General features: G+C 54.1%; 2 protein-coding genes across 2 annotated transcripts in view; both read left to right on the top strand.

Moving 5' to 3' along the window:
* Window positions 1-540: 540 nt before the first annotated feature.
* LOC127329616 (uncharacterized) lies at window positions 541-1,891 on the top strand. Its single transcript, XM_051356106.2, has 2 exons — window positions 541-1,419; window positions 1,498-1,891. The coding sequence occupies exons 1-2, from the start codon at window positions 541-543 to the stop codon at window positions 1,873-1,875; spliced, it is 1,257 nt and encodes a 418-aa protein (XP_051212066.2). The 3' UTR covers window positions 1,876-1,891.
* Window positions 1,891-21,595, top strand: part of LOC139835102 (uncharacterized) — a 52,847-nt gene continuing 33,142 nt past the window's right edge. The window contains exons 1-4 of the mRNA XM_071825081.1: window positions 1,891-2,495; window positions 2,624-2,696; window positions 2,775-3,170; window positions 3,573-3,799. Coding sequence (XP_071681182.1) covers window positions 2,157-2,495; window positions 2,624-2,696; window positions 2,775-3,170; window positions 3,573-3,799 — 1,035 coding nt within the window. The 5' untranslated portion in view covers window positions 1,891-2,156. The remainder of the gene's footprint in view (window positions 2,496-2,623; window positions 2,697-2,774; window positions 3,171-3,572; window positions 3,800-21,595) is intronic.

The following is a 21,595-nucleotide window of genomic DNA, read 5'->3' as shown; positions in this document are numbered from 1 at the left end:
ATGGGCATATCCCCATCAGTAGTCCCCAAGCGCGGTGGTGATGAAGCGCGGATCTGGAGCAAGTCTTGGAGAGGCGCGGTGATGGATCAAGATGAGTCGCCGCCGGGCTTCCAAAGATAAAGTCGCGGGTGCGGTGGCAGTCTTAGTCGCCAGAATTTGATCGATCGATCGGCGTGTGACGATCGGCTCGCCGATCGCCGTTTGCCAGTCGACGCGTAGTCATCATAGAGACACGTGGAGAGGCCAACGGCTAGATTTCACGTTGACCGAGGCGCACACCGTTTGCATGTTGTTGACCGTTGGGCTCGACGTGACCGCTAACGGCTAGTTTAACGGCTATTCAGCCGGTGACGGCGCAGATCTCGACCGTTGATTGCGGGGCGGCGATTCCGGGACGATTCAACGAACAGATTTCATCCTCAATCTGAGCGAGTGCGGGCGGTATAAAGGGTCGCCCCTAGGATTAGGGTTCAACACTCCTCCGCATTCATCCCCCATCTTCTCTTCATCTCATCTTCATTCCAAACTCCACACACATCCATGGCGGCGAAGGGTTGGGGCAAGTCGAAGGTCACGCGGGAGTCTCTCCTCCCGTATGTCGCCTCCGGGGTCATCCCGGAGTTTAACCAAGAGCGATGGCGGGTTCCGCCGGCGAACGAGACGGAGCCCCTCCCACGGCCCGGGGAGTTCGTGATCTTCATGAGCTTCCTCGATCGCGGGTTCGCTCTCCCCACCTCCGATTTCCTCCGGCAGTTGCTGGCCTTCTACAGCATCAAGGTTTCCGACCTCGGGCCGCACAGCGTCCAGCAGATTTCTCTGTTCGTGGCGCTGTGCGAATGCTACTTGGGCTGTCCGCCCTACTTCCCGCTGTGGGTGTCCATCTTCCATGGGCGGGCGACTCGGGCCAGCAAGAACAGCGAAGCACTCATCCCAAACGGGGGGATCACCTTCCAGGTGAAGTCCGGGGAAAGCTTCATCGACATGGCGCTCCCCAAGAAGGCGCAGTCGCTGTGGCGTCGTTTCTGGTTCTACGCCAAGGAGTACACTCCCCCGGGCGAGGTATGCATTCCCCAATACAGTCCCGAGCCGAGCGTCCCGCGGCGCCTCAATGTCCGGTCGCTGCCGCGCGAGCAGGAGAAGGTGGTGAAGGATATGCGCCAAGCGATCCAGGCGCTAAAAGATGACGGCCTGACGGCGGTCGACATGTACAACTGTTGGCTTGGCCGGCGGCTGATCCCCCTGCGGTGCCGAGCTCACCCCATGTGGGAGTACCGGGGACAGAATGACCGCACCCGGTCGACGGCGACCGAGTGGGACGAGGGCGAGTACCGGAAGGCGCTTGCCAAGATCACTACTGCCACCTTCACTTCCTTCGAAGACGGCTTGCAGCCCTACACCGAAGACACCCCAGCGCCTCAGGTAATGCTTCGCATGGCGACTTCGCACGGCCTGGCCGCGCTTCTTCCTTTCTGACTTGTCCCTTTGATTCGATTACAGCGTTGGCAGAAGATCGCGGACCACCTCCCTCCTCTCGCCGGGAAGGAACCACCGGAGATGACCGAGGGCGAGGAGGAAGAGGTCGACGAGGAGGAGGAGCGCACCGAGTCGGAGTCGGAGGCGCGGGACTTCATCAGACTCCCGCGCGGGTCGAAGAGGGGTGCCGAGTCCTCGTCCCAGGGCGCGGCTGAAGAGGAGGCGACCTCTCGCCCGGAGGACAAGGCGGAGCCCTCCAAGGAAGGGGCTGAGCCGCTATCGAAGCGACTGCGCCCCACTCTCCTGGAAGGGTCCATGAGGCTTCAGCGTCCTTTGAAGGACGCGATCGATGCGGGAGCTCGGGCTGGTCCGGGCGTAAGAGCGATTCCCACGGTGAAGTAAGTACTTCTTGTCGGATTTGTCCTTCTTGCGACTGGACTGGGTGTCGACTCACCTCACCTCCTTGTAGGTCCAAGAAGAAGACCTTGGCGAAGCCGCCCGCGGCCGGGGTGGCGGCCACGAGGGCGGCCGAGGCAAAGAAGAAAGCCGCGGAGAGGAAGGCGGCGCCGTCCGACCTTGGGGGCGCGGGGTCGGCTCCGGAAGAGCCTGCCGCCGGGAGCCAAGCGGAGAAGGAGAGCACTAGCCGCGTCGAGCCCACCGCCAACGTCTTTCCTCTACCCAGCATGGCTCGCGGGGGCATGGCGAGTGCAGCGACGGGTCCAGACGTTACTCCGCCCGTGGTGGAGGAGGAGTCGACTGACGTTGGATCGACCGAGGGGCAGAAGGCACCCGAGGTTGAAGAGGACATCGTCGAGGAGGGCGGTCTGTCAGAGCCACTGAAAGAGTGCCGGTCCAAGGCCGCCAGGGACCGAGCCCCGCCCAGTGACGCCGACACGCGGACGGGCGAAGTTCCATCGACTGAGGCGGTGATGCGAGCGGACGGGGCGACCGAGTCGCGTCATCCGCCGCCGTCTTCATTGACCTTCACCGAGCTCCACACGGCGCTTGGCGAGGCGCATGTGGTAAGTGTCGCTGAACACGTGGCCTAGTCACCCCCAGTCCCCGAGGGTCGACTTGGTCTGAAAGGGCGAGTCGAGTCTCTTCTGATTTTCGTTTGTTGACCTTGGCATTTTTTGTTTGGTTTTCGCAGGCGGAGATTAAGCGGCTGACCGCGCTTGTGGAGGAGGCGGCGCAGAAGAACCGGAAGCTGATTGCCCTGGGCAGTAAGTCAGGCCCGCTCGCCGTCCTCATTCAGTGTCACTGGCCCTGGCGTTCGTTCTCACCGTTTCCTTTTCTTGTAGCAGAGGCGCAGGCAAAGGCTCTTGCCGAGGCTCGGGAAGGGTTCGTCAAGGAGTCCTTCTACCGTGAAGCCGAGTTCCGGGCGCAGCAGGCCGAAGAGGCCCGGAAAAGGGCAAAAGCGGAGGTGGCGGAATTGACGAAGGTCCTGGAGCAGAAGGGCCGGGAGCTGGAGGACGTCATCGCCGAATACAAGGTGAAGCTGGAGGCCGCGACTGACGCGCGGGACTCTGCTCGTGGGGCTGCCGCGTCTCTGCGGGAGGAGGTGGCGGCCTTAAAGCAGCAGCACGCCAAAGAACTTGCTGCGGAGAAGGAGGCGTCCGAGGGCATCGTCCTGGCGGTGCAGGCCGAGAAGACCAACTTCGAGGCGTTCGTCAGAGAGATGTCGCGGCAGATTCTTGGTAAGTTCTTGTCGTCGCACTTCTTGTTTATTTGCCGGGGGTTCGAGCATCTGAACACGGCGAGTCGGCCTCGGGGGTCAGTCCCCGAGCGTGGCGAAGTCGGCCTCGGGGCCAGTCCCCGAGCGTGGCGAAGTCGGCTCGGGGGCCAGTCCCCGAGCGTGGCGAGTCGGCTCCGGGGGCCAGTCCCCGAGCGTGGCGAGTCGGCTCGGGGCCAGTCCCCGAGCGTGGCGAGTCGGCTCGGGGCCAGTCCCCGAGCGTGGCGAAGTCGGCTCGGGGCCAGTCCCCGAGCGTGGCGAGTCGGCTCGGGGCCAGTCCCCCGAGCGTGGCGAGTCGGCTCCGGGGGCCAGTTGGCGTTGAAGGGGAAGTTCTCATTTTCCCTTTTCCTTGTGTTGTTGACTGCAGGTACGTGCGACTTCGTGGAGACGGCGACTCCGCGGGAATGCCTGTCGACCGCGACCGCGCGTATCATCGCCTGCGCGGGGGAGATACTCGCCGCGCTCCAGTACCTAAGCCCGCGGGAGGTGATTCCGCGGGACACGCCATCCGTCTTCAAGGCGGTGTCCAACATTCCGGCTGTTGTTGACTGGCTTCGCCGCTCTTCCTGCCGCGTTGGCATTACCATGGCTCGAGTATGGTGCTGGCGCATTACTCTGAAGGGTTCGACGTGGAGGAGGTCACCGCTGGCTTCCCCTCGGAGACTGGCGAGTTCGATGTTGCCGAAGTGCTGCGGCTGATGGATGCGGTGCGCCCCTTCGCCGACCGAGTACTGGCGACCGCGGACTTGGAGACTCATATCCCCAGCCAAGCGGCACCTGGTGACGCGGAGAAAGAGCCGGGCCCGGTGGACTACCCCGCGGAGCGCCTCTTCCATGCCGCTGCCGCCGGCTCGTTGTCGACATATCCGGTCGTGGTGTACACGCCGAAATTTCGTCACGGCGATGATGGCGTCGAGCCTGTCGTAGAGGGGGCTCCGGGGTCGTCCTCGTAGTTTCCTGAGTACCTGTGTAGGAAGTGGCTGGATTTCCCGCGAGCGGGAGTTAGTTGTAAATAAAATGATGACTTTTGCTTAAATATGATTCGGTGGTTGCTTTTGCATTATTTTGAGGCGGCGATGCATTGGAGTTGGTTCCGACTATCCATGGCCTTCAGGCCAGTCGCCTTGCGACCCCAATGAAGGCTATCGACTTGACTGTTTTCCTTTTCGAGCTGGGCGTCCCCAGTCGCAGTACGTAGTCATTATAGTACGAATAGCAGCCTCATGGGTGGAGTAGTGGTGAGTTGTATTTTGCGCTGTTCGGATGTAGCGCGCCACTCGTCGTGGCTCGGTGAGCCAGTCGCTAGGCGACTCCAAAGGGGATCATTGCGGGCGTATTTTCCTTGGCGAGCCGCGGGTCCGTTTTGCGGAGTCCCTAGTCGAAGTACTTAGCCGCACAATTCGCCAACCTAAGGTAGAGGAGGGCATTGGTGTGCTTTATAGCGTAGCACAAGGCGGTCGCCGAGGCCCGTGGGGCTGGCCGAGCGTGCGGCCCTGCTGTGGGTTCCAGTCGCCGTTTTCACCCGACGGCGTTAGAGATGGTGGGTGACCGGGCCTGGTGTTGCGCCTCGGTTACGCCGCCATCCCGTGTTAGCCCGGCTACTTGGCCGATCGTGGACTTCTCTCTTCCAGCAGCGGCGACCGGAGGTCTCTCAGCACCTAGTCGCTTGTTGCGGCGACTAAGCCGGTGTGTACCGGGATGAGAGATGGCGATATCTGGCGGGTGAAGGAGAGGTAGTCGGAGCTTGAGATCAAAAAAAAATGGTCGGCGATTTTTATTAACCTCTGAATTTTCGGATTACATTTTTTCCTTAGGTATAGAACCGCCGGAGAAGGTTGATGTTCCAGGGGCGCTCCACCTCTTTAGTGAGCGGCTCGCCTTTGTCGTCCTTGCGGACGTCGATGAGATAGTAGGAGTCGTTGCCGAGTACGCGGCTGACGGCGAATGGTCCTTCCCAGGGCGGGGACAGCTTGTGCATCCCTTTCTTGTCCTGGATTAGCCGGAGTACCAGGTCGCCGACTTGGAAGGAGCGACTCCGAACGCGGCGACTGTGGTAACGACGGAGGTCCTGCTGGTAAATGGCGGTTCTGGAGAGTGCGAGGTCTCTGGCCTCATCGAGGAGATCGATGTCGTCTTGGCGAGCTCGCTCGTTGTCTTCTTCGGCGTAGTTGGCGACCCGAGGCGAGTCGTAGGCGATGTCCGTGGGCATGACGGCTTCGGCGCCATATACCAGGAAGAAAGGCGTGAAGCCGGTTGACCTGTTAGGCGTTGTGCGGATGCCCCATAGTACTGAAGAGAGCTCCTCTGCCCAGCAACCGGCTGCGCGCTCTAGGGGCACGACCAGGCGTGGTTTGAGTCCGTGCAGGATGCTCTGGTTTGCCCTTTCTGCTTGGCCGTTCGACTCGGGGTGGGCGACTGAGGCGAGATCGAGTCGGATGCCCTTTTCTTCGCAAAGTCAGCCATCTCCCCTTTGGCGAAGTTGGTGCCGTTGTCGGTTATGATACTGTGAGGGTAGCCGTACCGATAGATGAGCTCGCGTAGGAACTTTGTAGCCGTCTTCCCGTCGCACTTCTTTATGGGCTTTGCTTCTACCCACTTGGTGAACTTGTCCACCGCTACCAGGAGGTGAGTATATCCGCCGGGGCCGTTTTGAATTTTCCCACCATGTCCATGCCCCATACGGCGAAGGGCCAGGTGAGGGGGATGGTCTTCAATGCCGATCCTGGCATGTGCGACTGGCTTGCATACTTTTGGCACCCGGCGCATGAACGGACAAGGGCGATTGCGTCTTCGTGGGCTGTTGGCCAGTAGAAGCCGTGACGAAAGGCCTTGGCGACGATTGAACGCGCGCCTGCGTGGTGGCCGCAGTCCCCTGCGTGGATGTCGCGCAGAATGTTACGCCCTTCCGCCGTGGTGACGCATCGTTGGAACACTCCCGAGACACTGCGCTTGTATAGCTCATTGTTGATGATGGTGAAGGACTTGCATCTGCGCACGATGGCGCGTGCTTTGGTTTCATCCATCGGCAGTGCCTGGCTCTCGAGGTAGCTTATGTATGGCTCGGTCCAATCGGTGCTGTCGACGGCGAGTGCGACTAAGGTGGAGTCGGGAGCAGGTGGCTCGGCAATGTCCAGCTCGCGCGGTGCGCGCACCGAGGGTGGCTGAGGATGTCCAGGACGACGCCCGGAGGAGGTTGAAGTCGCTTGGACCCGATTCTGGCTAGCGCGTCGGCTTCTTCGTTCTTGCGCCTGTCAACCCACTCGACGACGTGACCGGCGAAGCCAGCGCCGGCTTGGTCGACGGCGCGTTTGTATGCGATCATGTTGGCGTCTGTGGCGTCGCAGGTGCCGGAAGTTTGGCTGGCGACTAGGTCGGAATCGCCGAGGCAGCGCAGCCGTGTTGCGCCCATCTCTTTTGCGACTCGCATGCCGTGCAGAGCGCCTCGTACTCGGCCATGTTGTTGGTGCATGGCTCGAATCTGAGTTGCAGGACGTACTTCACTGTGTCGCCCTTTGGTGATGTGAGGACGACTCCCGCGCCTGCTCCTTCGAGGTTTTTAGAACCGTCGAAGTGCAACGTCCAATGTTTGAGGTCCGCGGGGGAGCTTGGCTGCTGGGCCTCTTCCCAGTCGGCGAGGAAGTCGGCGAGTGCTTGAGATTTGATGGCGTGGCGTGACTCGTAGGTGATGTTGTGGACGCCGAGCTCGACTGCCCACTTGGCGATCCGGCCAGTTGCGTCGCGGTTGCGGATGATGTCGGCGAGTGGTGTTGAGGCGACTACCTTGATGGGGTGCTCGTGGAAGTAAGGGGCCAGTCGCCGCTGGGCCCTGAGGACGGCGTACACCAGCTTCTGGTAGTGTGGATACCGTTGCTTGGATTCGATTAAGGCTTCGCTGATGTAGTAGACCGGGCGTTGTACCAGTTGCTCCCTTCCTTCCTCCTTCCGTTCGACGACCATGACTGCGCTTATAGCGCGGTTCGACGCGGCGACGTATAGGAGCATGGTTTCTTTTGGCAGCGGGGCCGCGAGGATAGGGGCATTCGAGAGAGCATGCTGGAGTTCCTCTAGGGCCCGCTGCGCCTCGTCTGTCCACCGGAATGATTCCGACTTCTTGAGCAAGCGGTATAGTGGCATGGCCTTGTCTCCGAGCCGGGGTATGAAGCGACTGAGGGCGGCGACTCGACCGGCGAGTTTCTGCGCGTCGACTAGGCATGCTGGCTGCTTGGTGCGCATGACCGCCAGTGTCTTCTCCGGGTTAGGTTCGATGCCTCGCTTGGAGACGACGTAGCCTAGCAGCTGTCCTGATGGAACCCCGAAGGTGCACTTCAAAGGGTTGAGCTTGATCTTGTACCGCCGTAAGTTGGCGAATGTTTCGGCGAGGTCGCTGACGAGGTCGGTCTGTCGAGTCGATTTGACCACCACGTCGTCGATGTAGACATGCACATTGCGGCCGATCTGGCTTTCCAAGCAGCTGTTCATGCACCGCTGGTACGTTGCTCCGGCGTTCTTGAGGCCGAAGGTCATGGACGTGTAGCAGTAGGCGCCTAGGGGTGTGATGAATGCAGTCTTCTCTTGGTCTTCCTTGGCCATCTTTATTTGATTGTACCCGGAGTATGCATCCAGGAAACATAGCGACTCGGACCCGGCGACCGCGTCGATAATCTGGTCGATTCGCGGTAGGACGAATGGGTCCTTGGGGCACGCGCTGTTGAGGCTTGTGTAATCGATACACATTCGCCACGTCTTGTTCTTCTTTAGCACTAGGACTGGGTTTGCCAGCCATTTCGGGTGCTTGATTTCTATGATGAAGCCGGCAGCGAGTAGCCGGTTTACTTCTTCGGCGATTGCGCGTCGCCGTTCTTCTCCCACAGGGCGCATTGCCTGCCTAACGGGTCGCGCGGTGGGATCGACATGTAATTTGTGCTCAGCAAGTTCTCTCGGGACACCTGGCATGTCAGATGGTTTCCATGCAAAGATATCTCGATTCTCACGGAGGAACTTGATGAGCGCGCTTTCCTATTGGGCGGACAGGCCCGTCCCAATGGTAACTTGCCTACTTGGATCGTTTTCTACAAGATCTACTTGGCGAGTGCCGGCTGCGGCCTTGAAGGTTGCTGCGGACGAGTCGAGCTCGGTTGGCTTCTCCAGGATGGCGGGGTCGTTGCGGTCGGCCCCGGGTACTTGGCGAGCTCGGCGGAGTTGTCTTGTTCGTCGGCGATGACGGCGTCGGCGAGCTTGGCGCTGTCGTCCTCGCATTCCAATGCCATCTCCGGGTCGCCGTGGACGGTGATGACGCCTCGAGGCCCTGGCATCTTCATCATGTTGTACGCGTAGTGTGGGGTCGCCATGAAGCGGGCGAACGCTTGTCGGCCGAGTACGCAATGGTAAGAGCTTCGGAAGTTCACCACCTCGAACGTTATCCGCTCGGTGCGGTAGTTCACGGGCGGGCCGAAGGTGACTGGCAGCGTCACCTTGCCGATCGGGAAGGCCTTCCGCCCGGGGACGATGCCGTGGAACGTGACCTTGGTGTTCTCAAGGCGTGAGTCCGGCAGACCAAGCCGCTGGAAGGTGTCGTAGTACATGATGTTGATGGAGCTTCCCCCGTCCATCAGGGTTTTTGGTAGCCAGTAGTCGGCGACCTTGGGCCTGACGACTAGCGCCACTCGCCCGGGGTACTCGATGCGGGGGCGTGATCTTCGCGGCGCCGGGTGATGCTTTGCTCGGACCAGTTGAGCCACCGGGAGTACGTCGGAAAGTATGACTGCGTGTACCGCCACTGCCCTTGCGAGGACCTTCCTGTCCCGTCGGTCGCCGACCCCGGTGAAGGTGTGGAGCGAGCCGGCGCTGCGACCGAAGCCCTCTCCCTTGTGCTGGTCTTGGTCTTTGGCGCGCTCTTTGTGCTGGTTGCCGCCGTCGTTTTCCTTGGCGCGGCGAGCTCTTTCTATCTGCTTCTGGGAGTAGCAATTTCCCGTCGTGTGGTTGGCGGGCTTGCCCTCCTTGCTGTGATAGATGCATGGTGCATCTAGGAGGCTGCGGGCGTCGAAGCGCTTGGGCTGAGGCCGATCCTCCCGAGGTGCACGAGTGTCGCGCCGAAACGATTTTGGCTCGCGCTGCTCGTAATCGGTGGTAGCGACTAGCTCGTTGTGTCCTCCCTCTCCGCGGCGCTTGCCGTTGTTAGACCGGCCGGCGAACCGGTAGTCGCCACGCCGAGGCTCCGTGTGCGCAGGGCGGCGATTGCGTCGTTGACCGTACTCGTCGTCCGAGTCGACTGTAGGGTCTTCATCGGCGTAGCGGGTGGCGATGTCGAAGAGCTCGGAGATTGAGATATTGTCCCTGCTGTCGCGCCGGAGCGTGGCGCGTAGCGGTTCATACCGGCAGCAGCGTCGGAAGCGATGATTGCCGTGTCCGTGCTGATGCCACCGGAGGTCGTCCACATGTCCTGCCAGCGCTGCACCCACCGGCGGGTCGACTCGCGCGGGCCTTGGACGCAGCGATCTAGGTCTTCTATGGTTGTGGCACGGGTGTATGCGGCGGCGAAGTGCTGGATGAACGCGGCGCGGGCTTCTTCCCAGAGTCGATGCTGTTGACGGTGAGGGTATTGAACCAATGGCGATTGACGCCGTCCATCATGAGGGGCAGGTACCGCGCTGCGAGTAACTCGGAGTGGCCCTGGATCCCCATTGCCATGGCGTACGAGTCGATCCAGACAGTGGGGTCAATGCTTGTATCGTACTTTTCGATGTCGCGGGGTCCTTTGAACCCTACAGGATACGGCTCGCCTCTAATCATCGGCCCGAAGCAAGCGGGGCCGATTCGGGTGAACGCGCTCTGGCGCGGAGCTTCATCGGCGTGGCGGTCGTTCAATCGATTGCGCGCCCGCCATTCTTGGTCGTTGACGATGTGGGTTCGGGCGTCAACTGGCTGCCCGTTAGCGGCGACCATCACCCGCGCGGGGCGCGGCTCGACTCGGTTGTTAGACGAGTGGGCCGCGCGCGGTGCTGGCGGCGGGCCGTTGTTGGCGTTGACGATTGCGCGGTTTGCCGCGTCTGACGACGCCGCGCGACTGGCGGATGTGCGCGAATAGAGTCGCCCCTGCGAGTCGGCTGCGGCGTGCTGCTGCTCCAATGCCTTGGCTACCAAAGCCTTGGCGTGCTGGACGAGGATCGCGCCGTCTCCCGTTTCGGGGATTCTTGCGAGGACGGCCTGCGCAGCTGCCACGTTATCGGCTGGAGACGAGTGCAGTGGTAGGCCGTTGGCGTCGACCTCTGCCCGAGGAACTTCGGGCGGTGGTGGTGGGGGTGGCGGGGGTGCTCCGCGCGCTGCTCTATCTGCAGCAGCCCGACTTCCTTCCGGGATGTCAGGGTTTTGGACTCGGGCGACCCGGATTTCTCCGTCTGGGTCGTCGAAGTTAAGGCGTGCGCTGGGAAAGTCGTTCGCGCGGGCGCGCTCCATGCGCCGGCGGTTTCGCTGCTGACGATAGTGGGACACGGCCCTTACTTCATCTTGCTCGAGGCGGAATTTCTGCCTTTCGGCGAGCTCCTTTTTCCTCTGCTCCTCGAGGGCCGCCCGGTGCGCCTCGATCTCGGTTGCGGTGGCGGTTGCGGGGAGGGGAGTGGTGAAGGCGTCGACTGGGAGCTCTTCTTCACCCCTGCCATGAAGACTGCGGTCGGGTAGCGGTAACGCGGGGCCTCGACAGAGTCCGAGTCGTAGTCGCTGCCGAAGAGGGAGAGGATGGAGTCATCCTCGAAGCCACCTTCGAAGTCGCTCGGGTGGGAGACCAGGGAGATAGAGTCCTTGGTTGATGCTGTGGCGATGGAGCGGGCAGTCGGGGACGCAGCGGTGGATCCCGCAACCGACGTTGCAGCGATGATGTCGGTGAAGTCGGCGTCGATCGCAGCGATGACGGAGTCGATGGCCGGGATGGTGTCGGCGGAATCGGCGGCTGGAGCGGTGTCGGCGGTGTCGGCGACTGCCAAGGCAACAGTGGAGTTGGCGGTCGGTGCCACGACCGCCGACTCGGCATCGTCTTCCAGGGCCGCCTCGGCCTCCGCGTATACCTCGCCGGTGACCGGGCGAGTAGCAGTGAGGAGCTGCCCGGGCGCGAAGGGGTCGTGCGAGCGACTGGGGCGAGGCTCAGAGGGGTCGCTGACGCCGGCGAGCCCAACGAAGAGGTTGATGGAGCCGATCGGCACCATCCAGGCGTGCTTGAGAGGCGACGAGGCGGGCCGGTAGGTGCTTGGCTGGATGTGGAAGAAATTGCCGGTGGCGATCATCCTGCCGGAAGCAACCGGCCGCCGTATTGGCGAGTAGGGCCTCGCCGTAGCTCGAAGGCTTGATGTCCCATGCCCCACGGTGGGCGCCACTGTCGTGGATGTAACCACGGCAGATGCTACGGGGGGTAGCACTTCATTGATGCGAGGGGAAGGGAACATTGCCATCTACGGGTCGAGGTGCAAGAGACGCAAGGGTTTTACCCAGGTTCAGCCCCTCCGGAGAGTAAAAGGCCTACGTCCTGCTAGATCTTTATTGCTCAGTGGAGAATTACAATGGGGGGGCTCAGTCGGCGGCTACGCCGAGAGCTTACAGGGGGAGATTGGATCTCAAGTAAGGTGTCCTCTAGGGTTTAAGCTCGGGGGTTTATATAAGCACCCCCGATCTAGGGTTACATGGAGATAACTCCGAATCATATCAGTTGCTACTAATCCGGGATCCGCTATCCCCCTCGCAAGTAATCTTCTTGTCCAACCGTGTGGACCTCCTCCTTGGGATCACGGCCCAGTCGCCTTAGGGCCCAGTCGCTTAGGCGACTGGCGATCCACCCGAGCCTCTATCTTCATGGCGACTGGGACTGGCGACCCACCCCCTATGGGCATATCCCCATCACCTCCAATCTGCGACAAGGCCTGGGCAACAAATACGTCGGACCAGAGCCGCGAGACAGAGTTCAACTTTCACAAGCAGCGTGGGACAGAGCCGCGAGAGCTATGAATGGTACAGAACCAATGGCTACCACGGCCACACCAGAGGAATTACAAGCATATCAATATAGGCTCGCACGAGCTGCCAGAGAATTGGAAAAACAGACAGCCGAGTTAAACAGAAGAAAGGAGGCAGCTTCTGCATCCAGCAGGAGAAGGGCAGATCTAAGTCGACAATCTAGAACTTCGGGTGATAGCCACAGGGAGGCTCGGAACAGAGGAAGATCAAGGTTACAACACATACCCGAAGCTGAAAGAGAGCACTTGGTTCAAAACCTCGACATGTCCTTTATGTCAATAGATACAAGAGGGAACATTATCCCTAAGACACCAGAAGCTGGGTATATGGCGACACAAGCTTTTATCCTCGCATCTAAACCACCTCCAGGTGATCCAAGGGAAACACTATACAATATGGCGATAGCAAGAGTTGGAGCTATGGGGACAGCGTTCGTATCAACGCCTCCCGAAGGAGCGGCAAGGCAAAATAGTCCACGACCTGCAGCAGCAACGGCGGCAGCACCTGAAGGGCCAAGCGGAGCAAGAGACACGGCAGCACAAGCAAGGGTCGATAGAGCGCGGCAAAGTAGAAGGGATCATCGGCAATCTCCGGAGCTTAACGACGAAGATATGTGCGGCTTGCCATGCTTCACGAGGAGAGTCCGAAAAACTCGAGTCCCCTCAGGATTCAAGTTACCCGACAACTTCAAGAAGTTCGACGGCCTTCAAGATCCAGAGGATTGGCTAGTTGATTATCTCGAGACAGTGAAGCTCACAGGAGGAACCAGGGCAACAGCTATGCAAAGCATCCAGGTGCATTTGAGTGGAGCCGCACGATCTTGGATAAAGAAACTCACTCCAGGATCTATCGACAGCTGGGAAAGTTTCGAGGACGTGTTCGTCAAGAACTTCAGATCCACGTGCAAAAAACCTGCGTCGTTAGAGGAATTGAGAGCATGTCGACAAAAGCCAGATGAGCCAATGAGAAAGTACATCCAAAGGTGGAATATCATCAAAAACTCGGCAGAAAATATATCTGACGAGAGAGCAATAGATGCGTTTGTCGCAGGAATCAGGCGTGGAGATTTTGTCGAGGACTTGGGAAGGACCAATCCAAAGACAGTATCCGCGTTAATGGAGATAGCAAACAGATGGGTAGATGGAGAAGACGCTGTCCACAACAAACGGCACAGGTCCCCAGAGGAGGACCGTAGTCGAAACTATCAATCGAGGCGACGATTTCCTCGGCAGTACCCGAACTATGACGCTCCAGGGCAAATTTCGGCCGGTTTTCGGGCAAACACAGGAGGAAACAACAGAGATGATTATCAGAGAAGTAGTGAACAGCGAGGTGATAACAGGGATGATTCTCGCAACAACAGGCAAAATAGCGGGCCTAGGTTCCCAAGGCCCTTCGTGTCCCCTGAAGACATGATGAATGGACCGTGTCAGATGCACTTTTTCATCGACAGCAACGGTAAAAGACAGTCAGGGCACCTGCAGAAAGACTATCGCAATTTCCAGGCAATGTTCAGGTATGCAGAGCACGCTAACGCTCGGGCAGCACAGAGAAATCCTCGAGAACCCAGGAGTGAGATTCACTTACCACCTCCCCCCGCGATTACAGAAGACAATCGACATCAGCTCAGAATAGCGGCAGCACCCCCACCACCACCTTATGTTGATCCCAACTCTCACGGAGCGGTGTCGATGATTCAGAAGGCAAGGCCGTCAAATAGAGCTCAAAAAGTAATTTCACGACAGGTGTTTATGGCAGAAAAAATGCCTCCACCAACTGTCGAGTATCTTAATTGGTCAGGGCAAGATATTGGTTTCACCATAGCAGATCATCCGCAACAAGTTCCTCGACCAGGGCAGTCAGCACTTATTCTGCCAGCAGTTATTGCGGGATTTGATGTCTCTCGAGTGTTCATATACGGCGGCAGCAGCTTAAACCTCATGTATGCAGACACATTGAGGAAGATGAACATATCCTTAGCGAACCTGAAGCCAACAGACACAAGGTTCCACGGTATCACACCGGAGAAGCCAAATTATCCATTGGGGAAGATCAATCTCGACGTTCAGTTTGGAACTCGAGAGAATTATAGAATCGAGAGGCTGGAATTTGAAGTCGTGGATTTTCCGTCGCAGTACCACGCTTTGTTGGGACGACCAGCATATGCTAGATTTATGGCGGTGCCACACTATACATACCTGTTATGGAGATTGCCTGGACCAAGGGGACCAATCACAGTCAAAGGAAGCTTCGCTTTAGCCGATAAATGCGACAAGGATTTTCATCGGCTATCAGAAACTTTCGGGATGCAAGCTGAGTATTTGGCGTCCAAAAGCATGACTGATTACGACGTGCTGCCAGACGTTGGAAGGCCAAATAAAGAATCAACTTTCAATACCGAGAAAAATTCTAAGGAGGTGCAGATTCACCCGACAGACCCGAAAAAGACGACGTCCATTGCAACAAATATGGATATCGCATAGGAAAGCGCGCTCGTCAAGTTCCTCCGTGAGCACTGGAAAATCTTCGCATGGTGTCCAGCTGACATGCCAGGAGTACCCAGGGAACTTGCCGAGCACCACCTCAACTTAGATCCTCTCGCGAGACCAATCAAACAACCCTTGCGGCGTTTTTCAGAACCAAACCGCAAATCTATGTTATCAGAAATAAATCGACTCAAGGATGCTAGTTTTATCAAAGAGATATCCACAGAAGCCACATGGGTAGCTAACCCAGTGATGGTGTCAACACCCGGATTTTTAAGTCCAGATGCCTATTATGTCATTCATCGCAATCCCAGGAATATTGTTTTTGCGAGACATAATAGATTAACATCACAACACATCATTCATTACAACGCATAATTGTCTTACAACACGGGATCACATGATCCAGTCTCATTACAATACTAGTTGATCTATTGATCAATTACAAAACACATAGCGGAAGCGAAGTAGCGTAGTAGTAGTCCATCTATTCCACAGGCAACTGTTGACGTCAGGAGTGATCCTAGTTGTCGTAGACGTCCTGCTGTCCTTCTTCCGGGTTCCGGTACTCCTCTTCATAGTCTGGCCATTTGAATAGCCAGGGACAAAGCCATGAGTACTTTAAAGTACTCGCAAACTAATACTAAGGTAAACACTATCAACTATAGAAGGGGATGCTAAGCTCTAGTTTCATTTGCAGAAAGCCAGTTTTATTTCATAAACATTTTAATAATCAAAAACCTTCATTTGCTCAACTAACTCGAGTGGGAACATTAGTGTCATTCCCACAACTCAGTTGTGATTCAAAGTCAAAGTCACCTTTCAATTCAAATCACAAGGCACCATTCAACTTTTCAAGTTCAAAATCACCCTTCACATGTCACCTTTTGAAAGAAAAATGGTCTGATGACGGAACAGTATGGCCTTTCCAACCGTCCATAACCGTGGACGCGGCTATTCGAATAGATCTACACTCTGCAGAGGTCGTACACTTGTGCCACAACATTTGCAATAATCCGTCAGGGTTAACTGGCCCTGATTTACCACACTCCGTGTGCGGACTACCAACCATAACCTTTCACTTACATATCTTAGTATAGGCATCTCTCCCCATGAGCTTGGCCTCCCAGTGAAGACAAACTGTCAGCCTGGGAACTGCACAGGGCTTGGGCCGGACATTCACCTCATTTCACGTCATATCACATCACTTCACTTTTGTAGAGGCAGCCTCCAGCATAACCCCGATGACGCTTGTTTAGAGGGAACCCATACTAAGATACATAAACTTCTAGTTAAGCCCTACCCATATCAGGTATTGTGGGGGTACTTGCAAAATTGGAATGGTATCGCATCCAAACCCAACCATCAGTTTTTGTAAAATTCACCAAGTCATTCACCAGTCATATTCACCTTCAAAATCTTTCAATAGAATGACTCATCATTCCAAGGTTTTCAAAGTCTTTTCATTTCACAAGTTCCCATCTAGAGTAGTCAATTCTGATATTGAGCACTAGCAACTAGTCCTGAGGGATGCTAAATATCTTGGAGCTTGCTAGGCTAATTTTGATACTCTTGTAGTACTCTATTTCTAGACCAAAGTTAACTATAAAAGCAAGTTATAAATAATCAAAAACCAAAGCTTGTAAGAATAAAACTGGGAAATAGGATCATAAGCATAAAGTAAAAAGTAGTGGTGGGTGTGCCTTGCTCTAGTAGAGCTTTGCACTTTGCAAGACTATTAGCTTGCAAGGGTGTTAGCTTGCATTGGTAATAGCTTTCAAAAACATAGCTTGCATTGGTAATAGCATGCAAGAATACTAGCTTGCCTTGAGTGGTGTACTGATCAAAGTGGTCTTCCTCTTCCTGGAAGTAGACTTCCTCCTCCTCTTGATACTCCTCGGTACTAGCGTCTAAAATACGAATACGAGGATACAATCACCAAACAATTCATTGGCTCTTCCCAACATCACATATATTCACACAAACTATTCTATTCACATAATTAATACAATTTGGTGCATTGGTGGTATTGTTTTGAGGAAGAATAGTTTCCTCTCATTGAATCTTCTTTAAGATTTAATTTCTCAAATCATCACACATGAATTTATGTTGACCTAGGTCAACCATTCATCATCATCACTTGAGAAAATGATTTAAATGAGGTAGGGATACCTCATACCATTTAATAGTGACTATTATGATTTAAATCTCCAAGTATTTCATGTGAGAGTTTTTGACCCGGGTTCAAACTTCATATGAAAGTACTTGGGACAAGATTTAAATGAAGTAAAACACCTCATATAATTTACACAAGTAAACTAGCATCACTTATTACTATTAAGTGGGTAAAAGTGTTGTTATCTTATTTAGGAAAAATAATTTCCTCTCATACTAAATAAGGTGTTGCTTTTAATTATTCGGAGATATAACTTCTTCTCATTGTCTCATTAAGATTTAATTTCTCTTATGAATAAAATATGACCTAGGTTGACCCAAGTCAACCTCTTCATACTTATCATTTGAGAAAGTGATTTAAATGAGGTGAACACCTCATACCTTTTAATCCTAACAAGGTAAAGATTTAATATCATCAACAATTCATATGAGACCTAAATGACCAGAGTCTCTACCTCATTTTGAATTGTTCATGACAAGATTTAAATGAGAGAAACACTCCCATAGGATTTAATAATTTGTTGGAACAATTTATCATGCTACTATGGCAAACATTTAGTATAAGTGAACAAATATGAGACCAAGCAACCAGGGTTATCACACTACTTCATACAACTTGAGAAGATGATTTAAATGAGGTGCTATACCTCATAGATTTGAAATCTTAAATTTGGACAATAATTTAAATGGGCTAGTAATGGCCAGATAGCCATTATTTGAGTTTAGCCCATGATCATATGAAACAACTATAGTATTTTATTACATAATAAATTAGACCACATCAAATGTGATTTTTGAGAGGTGGAACCACCTCAAAATAGTTTATGGTTGATTTTTAAGATTTATTTGAAGTTTGAAAAGTTACTGATTTGTTATTTTTACTATTCAAATTCTACAACATATTTTGATTTGAATCCAGTGTGGTTGGATGGGGCCTTTCATGAGCTTTCTAAAACATTTTGATTTGCAAAAATTGAGTTTGTAGAATTTGAGCTATTCAATTTATAGGATAGACCAGTATTGATTTTCCAAACTAAAAGAATTAATTGAATTCAAAAACTGGGCCAGCGCGGGAAAACGAAATGGGCTTCACAGGGGTTAAACGGGCCAGCCCAGCTGAGCTGCCACGCGGGCGAGAGAGGCCTGACGGCGGGGTCCACTGTCAGCCAGTGCTTCCCCAGCCCGAAGCGGTACGCGATGAGGGCCGTCGGATTAGAGAGGCGATCGGCGGCTGAGGATCGTCCTCATCCTCGACGAGCTCCGGCGAGGGCTAACCCTACCGGCGGCCAGGAGGGTGGAGATGGGCGGCTTACCGACGTCCAGCGAGGTCGGCGAGGCGGGCAAATGAACTGGTCGACGAAGGCGAGTCGAGGGAGGGTCGCGGCGGCTCCAGGGGTGCTTGGCAACGTCGGCTTCGTTGAGCTGCTGCAGCGGCGGGCTCCGGCCAAATTCCGGCGAGGTGGGGTGTAATCGGAGAGGGGAAGAGGTCGAGGAGGTTCAGGAGGGAGAGGAGAACTCGTTGGTGTGCAGAAACCGTCCGAGGAGCGTCGGCTTTTATAGCGGGCGAGGAGGGGCAGCGCGGCATGGGTTGGTCGGTCATGGCGACGACGGCACAGTGGCGGAGAGGAGTGGGCGGTGATGTTGCTCTCTTCCTTACGTCACGGGGATCACGACGCGCTTGAAGGCACTGAAAACGAGGGTCTGTAGCGAGCAGGAGCGTGACGCGCGCGTGTTGTACCGTGGCGGACAGTCGTCGATGGTGACGACGGCGACAGTGCTCGAGCGGGGAGATGGGGTTGTCTGGGAGCTAACTGGTGCCGTGGCGATGCTCCGTGCAGAAGCTGAGGTCAGGGGGGAGGTGGAGGCGACGAGGCGACGACGCGCTCTGGCGTGCTCCGGGGCGTCACCATGCGCGTCCTGTCGCGCATGGGCGCTTCTGGGCGCGTCGGTTCTCGTCAGTTTCTGGCCGGTGGCGATGTCAACTTGGTCAAGGGCTTGCAGGGGCAGCTTCAGGAGGGTCAGGGGAAGTCGATTGACAAGGTGAGGGGAGATGGATGTGAGAGGAGAGGAAGTGAGCATGTGGGTGTCAATGGTGGCCGGCATGGGTTGGGTTTTGGTCATGGTGACCAAGAGAGAGGGGTGCAGTGGCCTGTACTGGTGCCCAGAGGTGTGGTGAGTCTCCAGAGCAGCAGGCAAGGGCCAGGGTTGGACCAAGTCCAACCAAAATTGCAGCATGGGCATCAAAATGGGTTCTGCCTGCAAAGTGTTTGTAGAAATGCCCGAAAGAGAAAAAGTTTCAAATTTTGGAAATTCCCTTGGTGGGTCTCAAACATATATTCATAGAGATGGAATGGTGGTGGTGGGGTTCATTTTGGTGAAGGTTTGCAAGAATTCAAAAAGTGGCTCATCTTCTCTTTAATTCAAAGTCTCCACTTGGCAATTCTCTACTGGTCAACCTGGTCAACTTCAGCAGGGATGGTCAACATGGAAGTTGTTGACCTTGACATGGTCTTGGATGACATGGTCATAGTTGACCAAGTTTGGTTGAAGAAAAGTCAAAACCAGGGGTGCAAAGTGGGGAAGAAAATATAAAAGTGACATATGACCATTATCATATGTGTGAAGGTTTTGAGATTTCCTTTGGTTTGATTTTGGTTTCTTTGATGCAATTGTGTTTGTTTATTATATATAAGAGTTTTACAAACCAAGGATCAAGCAAAGGTGGCCTTGGTTGAAGATTTGCAAATTTGGCTCTATGTGTATGTAAGTAAGAATGGGATTTCCTCCCTAATTGATTTCTCTCCATTTGTTTTGACTTTTGTTGACTCAATTGTGATTCTTATTAGTTTAGAAACATTTTCCAACCATTGAATCCATTGCAAAAGGTCTTGATCAAAGATTTGCAAAATTGGCCATAACACATAAGAGGTGATGTGTTAAGTTTTATTATTTTTGAAAAGGGTTCACCTTGCTTCACTTGGGCATGGGTTAGGGTCAATTTAGTGTTATATTAGGTTGAGAGATGGTTTCACACCATTTGGTCAAGGTTTAAAGCCATAGGTCAAAGTTTGGTGAAATGGCTATGTGGCACATATGCTTCTATGCATATGTTTAATTTGATTTTTGATTTGAGTGTTCTTGGCCCATTTGATGTTGTTGAGTGTTGAAATGGTATATGGAAGTGATCCATCCATTCACAACAAGTCTTAGGGTCAAACTTCTCAAATTCACAAATTTGCACTTTTCTTACATATGCCTCTATGGCATTTTTAGTTTCTTTTTATTTTCTTTGGAAACCACTTGGATTTGGTTTGATAGGTACTAGGTAAGGTGTAAGAAGGTTTTCCAAACCTCTAAGCAAAGTAGAAAGGCTTAGGGTAAAATTTTAGAAAAATAGCCATAGGCACATATACCTTTTTCTTATTTAATTCTCTTTTTATTTCATTTTAACTAGGGTGGTGAGAAGAGGGGTGAGGTTTAGGGTTTTGTGGGGTTCTCAAAGGTTCACCACCATTGAGCATAAAGAATAAAGGTAGGGTTTAAGAGTTACCTATTTGGGCCATATGCCACCATATGTCTTTTATTTTATTTTGGGTTTCTCAAAATAGATCCAAATGATTTTTGGAGAAGATTAGGGTTTATTCTTTCTCCTTTATCTTATTGGGTTGGGGATCTTCACTAGATCACTTTAGGGTTTTAGGGTTTAGCACAAAAGCATAATAACACTCATCATGGCAAAACACAAGATTTAAACAAGGTCTATATGTATCAATCTTATTTTAATAAAAGTTTTTGTTGGTTTCAAAAATTTGGAACTAGGGAAAATTCAATTTGTTTGTTTTGAAATTTTTGGGTTGTTACAAACCCTTCCCCCTTAAACAAATCTCGTCCCGAGATTTTAAGAAAAGTTAGGTTCCTAAGAGAGATTGAGCATTTTAATAACAGGAGGACATACTTGGCATTGTCTGGGGTGCTTCCTGAGCTTCAGTGGCAGTCATGTGGTAGAAACGTCCGTTGTTGTTGTTCTGGTTCCTTCTTCCAGCAAAGCGGCGCTGTTGTTGAGCAGGTGCTGCGGTATTGGCGGCAATCCTGGCAAGCTTCTTGGGGCACTCCTTGGAGAAGTGACCCACAACTCCACATTCATAGCAGTTGACGGTGGACTTGTCTTTGGGGTTGACGGGGGTAGCATTGCTTCCAGTCCTCGGGGCGGTATTGGGGTTGTTGTTGTTTCCATTGTTGTTGCTGTTGTTGGGGCGGTTGTTGTTGTTGTTGTTCCCTCCGTGCTTCGGGGGTCCTCCGTTGTTGTTGGTGTAGTTGGGGCGATAATTCTGGGCAGGGGGCTTGTTGTATCTTGGGGTGAATCCTCCAGAGGAGTTATTTCGATACTTCTGGTTATGGTGGGGTCCACTCTGGTTCATCATTCTTCTCTTGCGGTTTTCGTTGGCCTGATGCAGCTTTCCTTCCATCTGTATGGCTGAGTCTACCAGGGCTTCTAAGTCAGCGAACGGAATGTTCACTAACACAGTTTGCATCTCGTCGTGCAGTCCGTTCAGAAATCTTTCCTTTCGCTTCTCATTGGTGTCGGTCTCATCCGGGGCGTACCTTGACAGAGTAAGAAACCTGTCGCGGTATTCCACCACGGACATTCTTCCTTGCTTGAGTTCACGGAACTCGTCTCTCATCTTTTTGATCAGTCCTTGGGGCACATGGTATTTGCTAAACTTAATCTTGA

This window comes from Lolium perenne, chromosome 2 (assembly GCF_019359855.2).
Source record: "Lolium perenne isolate Kyuss_39 chromosome 2, Kyuss_2.0, whole genome shotgun sequence".
Taxonomy (NCBI): domain Eukaryota; kingdom Viridiplantae; phylum Streptophyta; class Magnoliopsida; order Poales; family Poaceae; genus Lolium; species Lolium perenne.
The sequence above is the reverse complement of the archived record's forward strand: the minus strand, read 5'-3'. Positions and strand labels throughout refer to the sequence as shown.

What these genes read in the sequence shown, in the direction of transcription:
- LOC127329616 (XM_051356106.2), top strand. Translation starts at nt 541, where the DNA reads ATGGCGGCGAAGGGTTGGGGCAAGTCGAAGGTCACGCGGGAGTCTCTC. An exon ending in AAGACACCCCAGCGCCTCAG is followed by an intron (nt 1,420 to 1,497) that starts GTAATGCTTCGC and finishes ATTCGATTACAG; the next exon opens with CGTTGGCAGAAGATCGCGGA.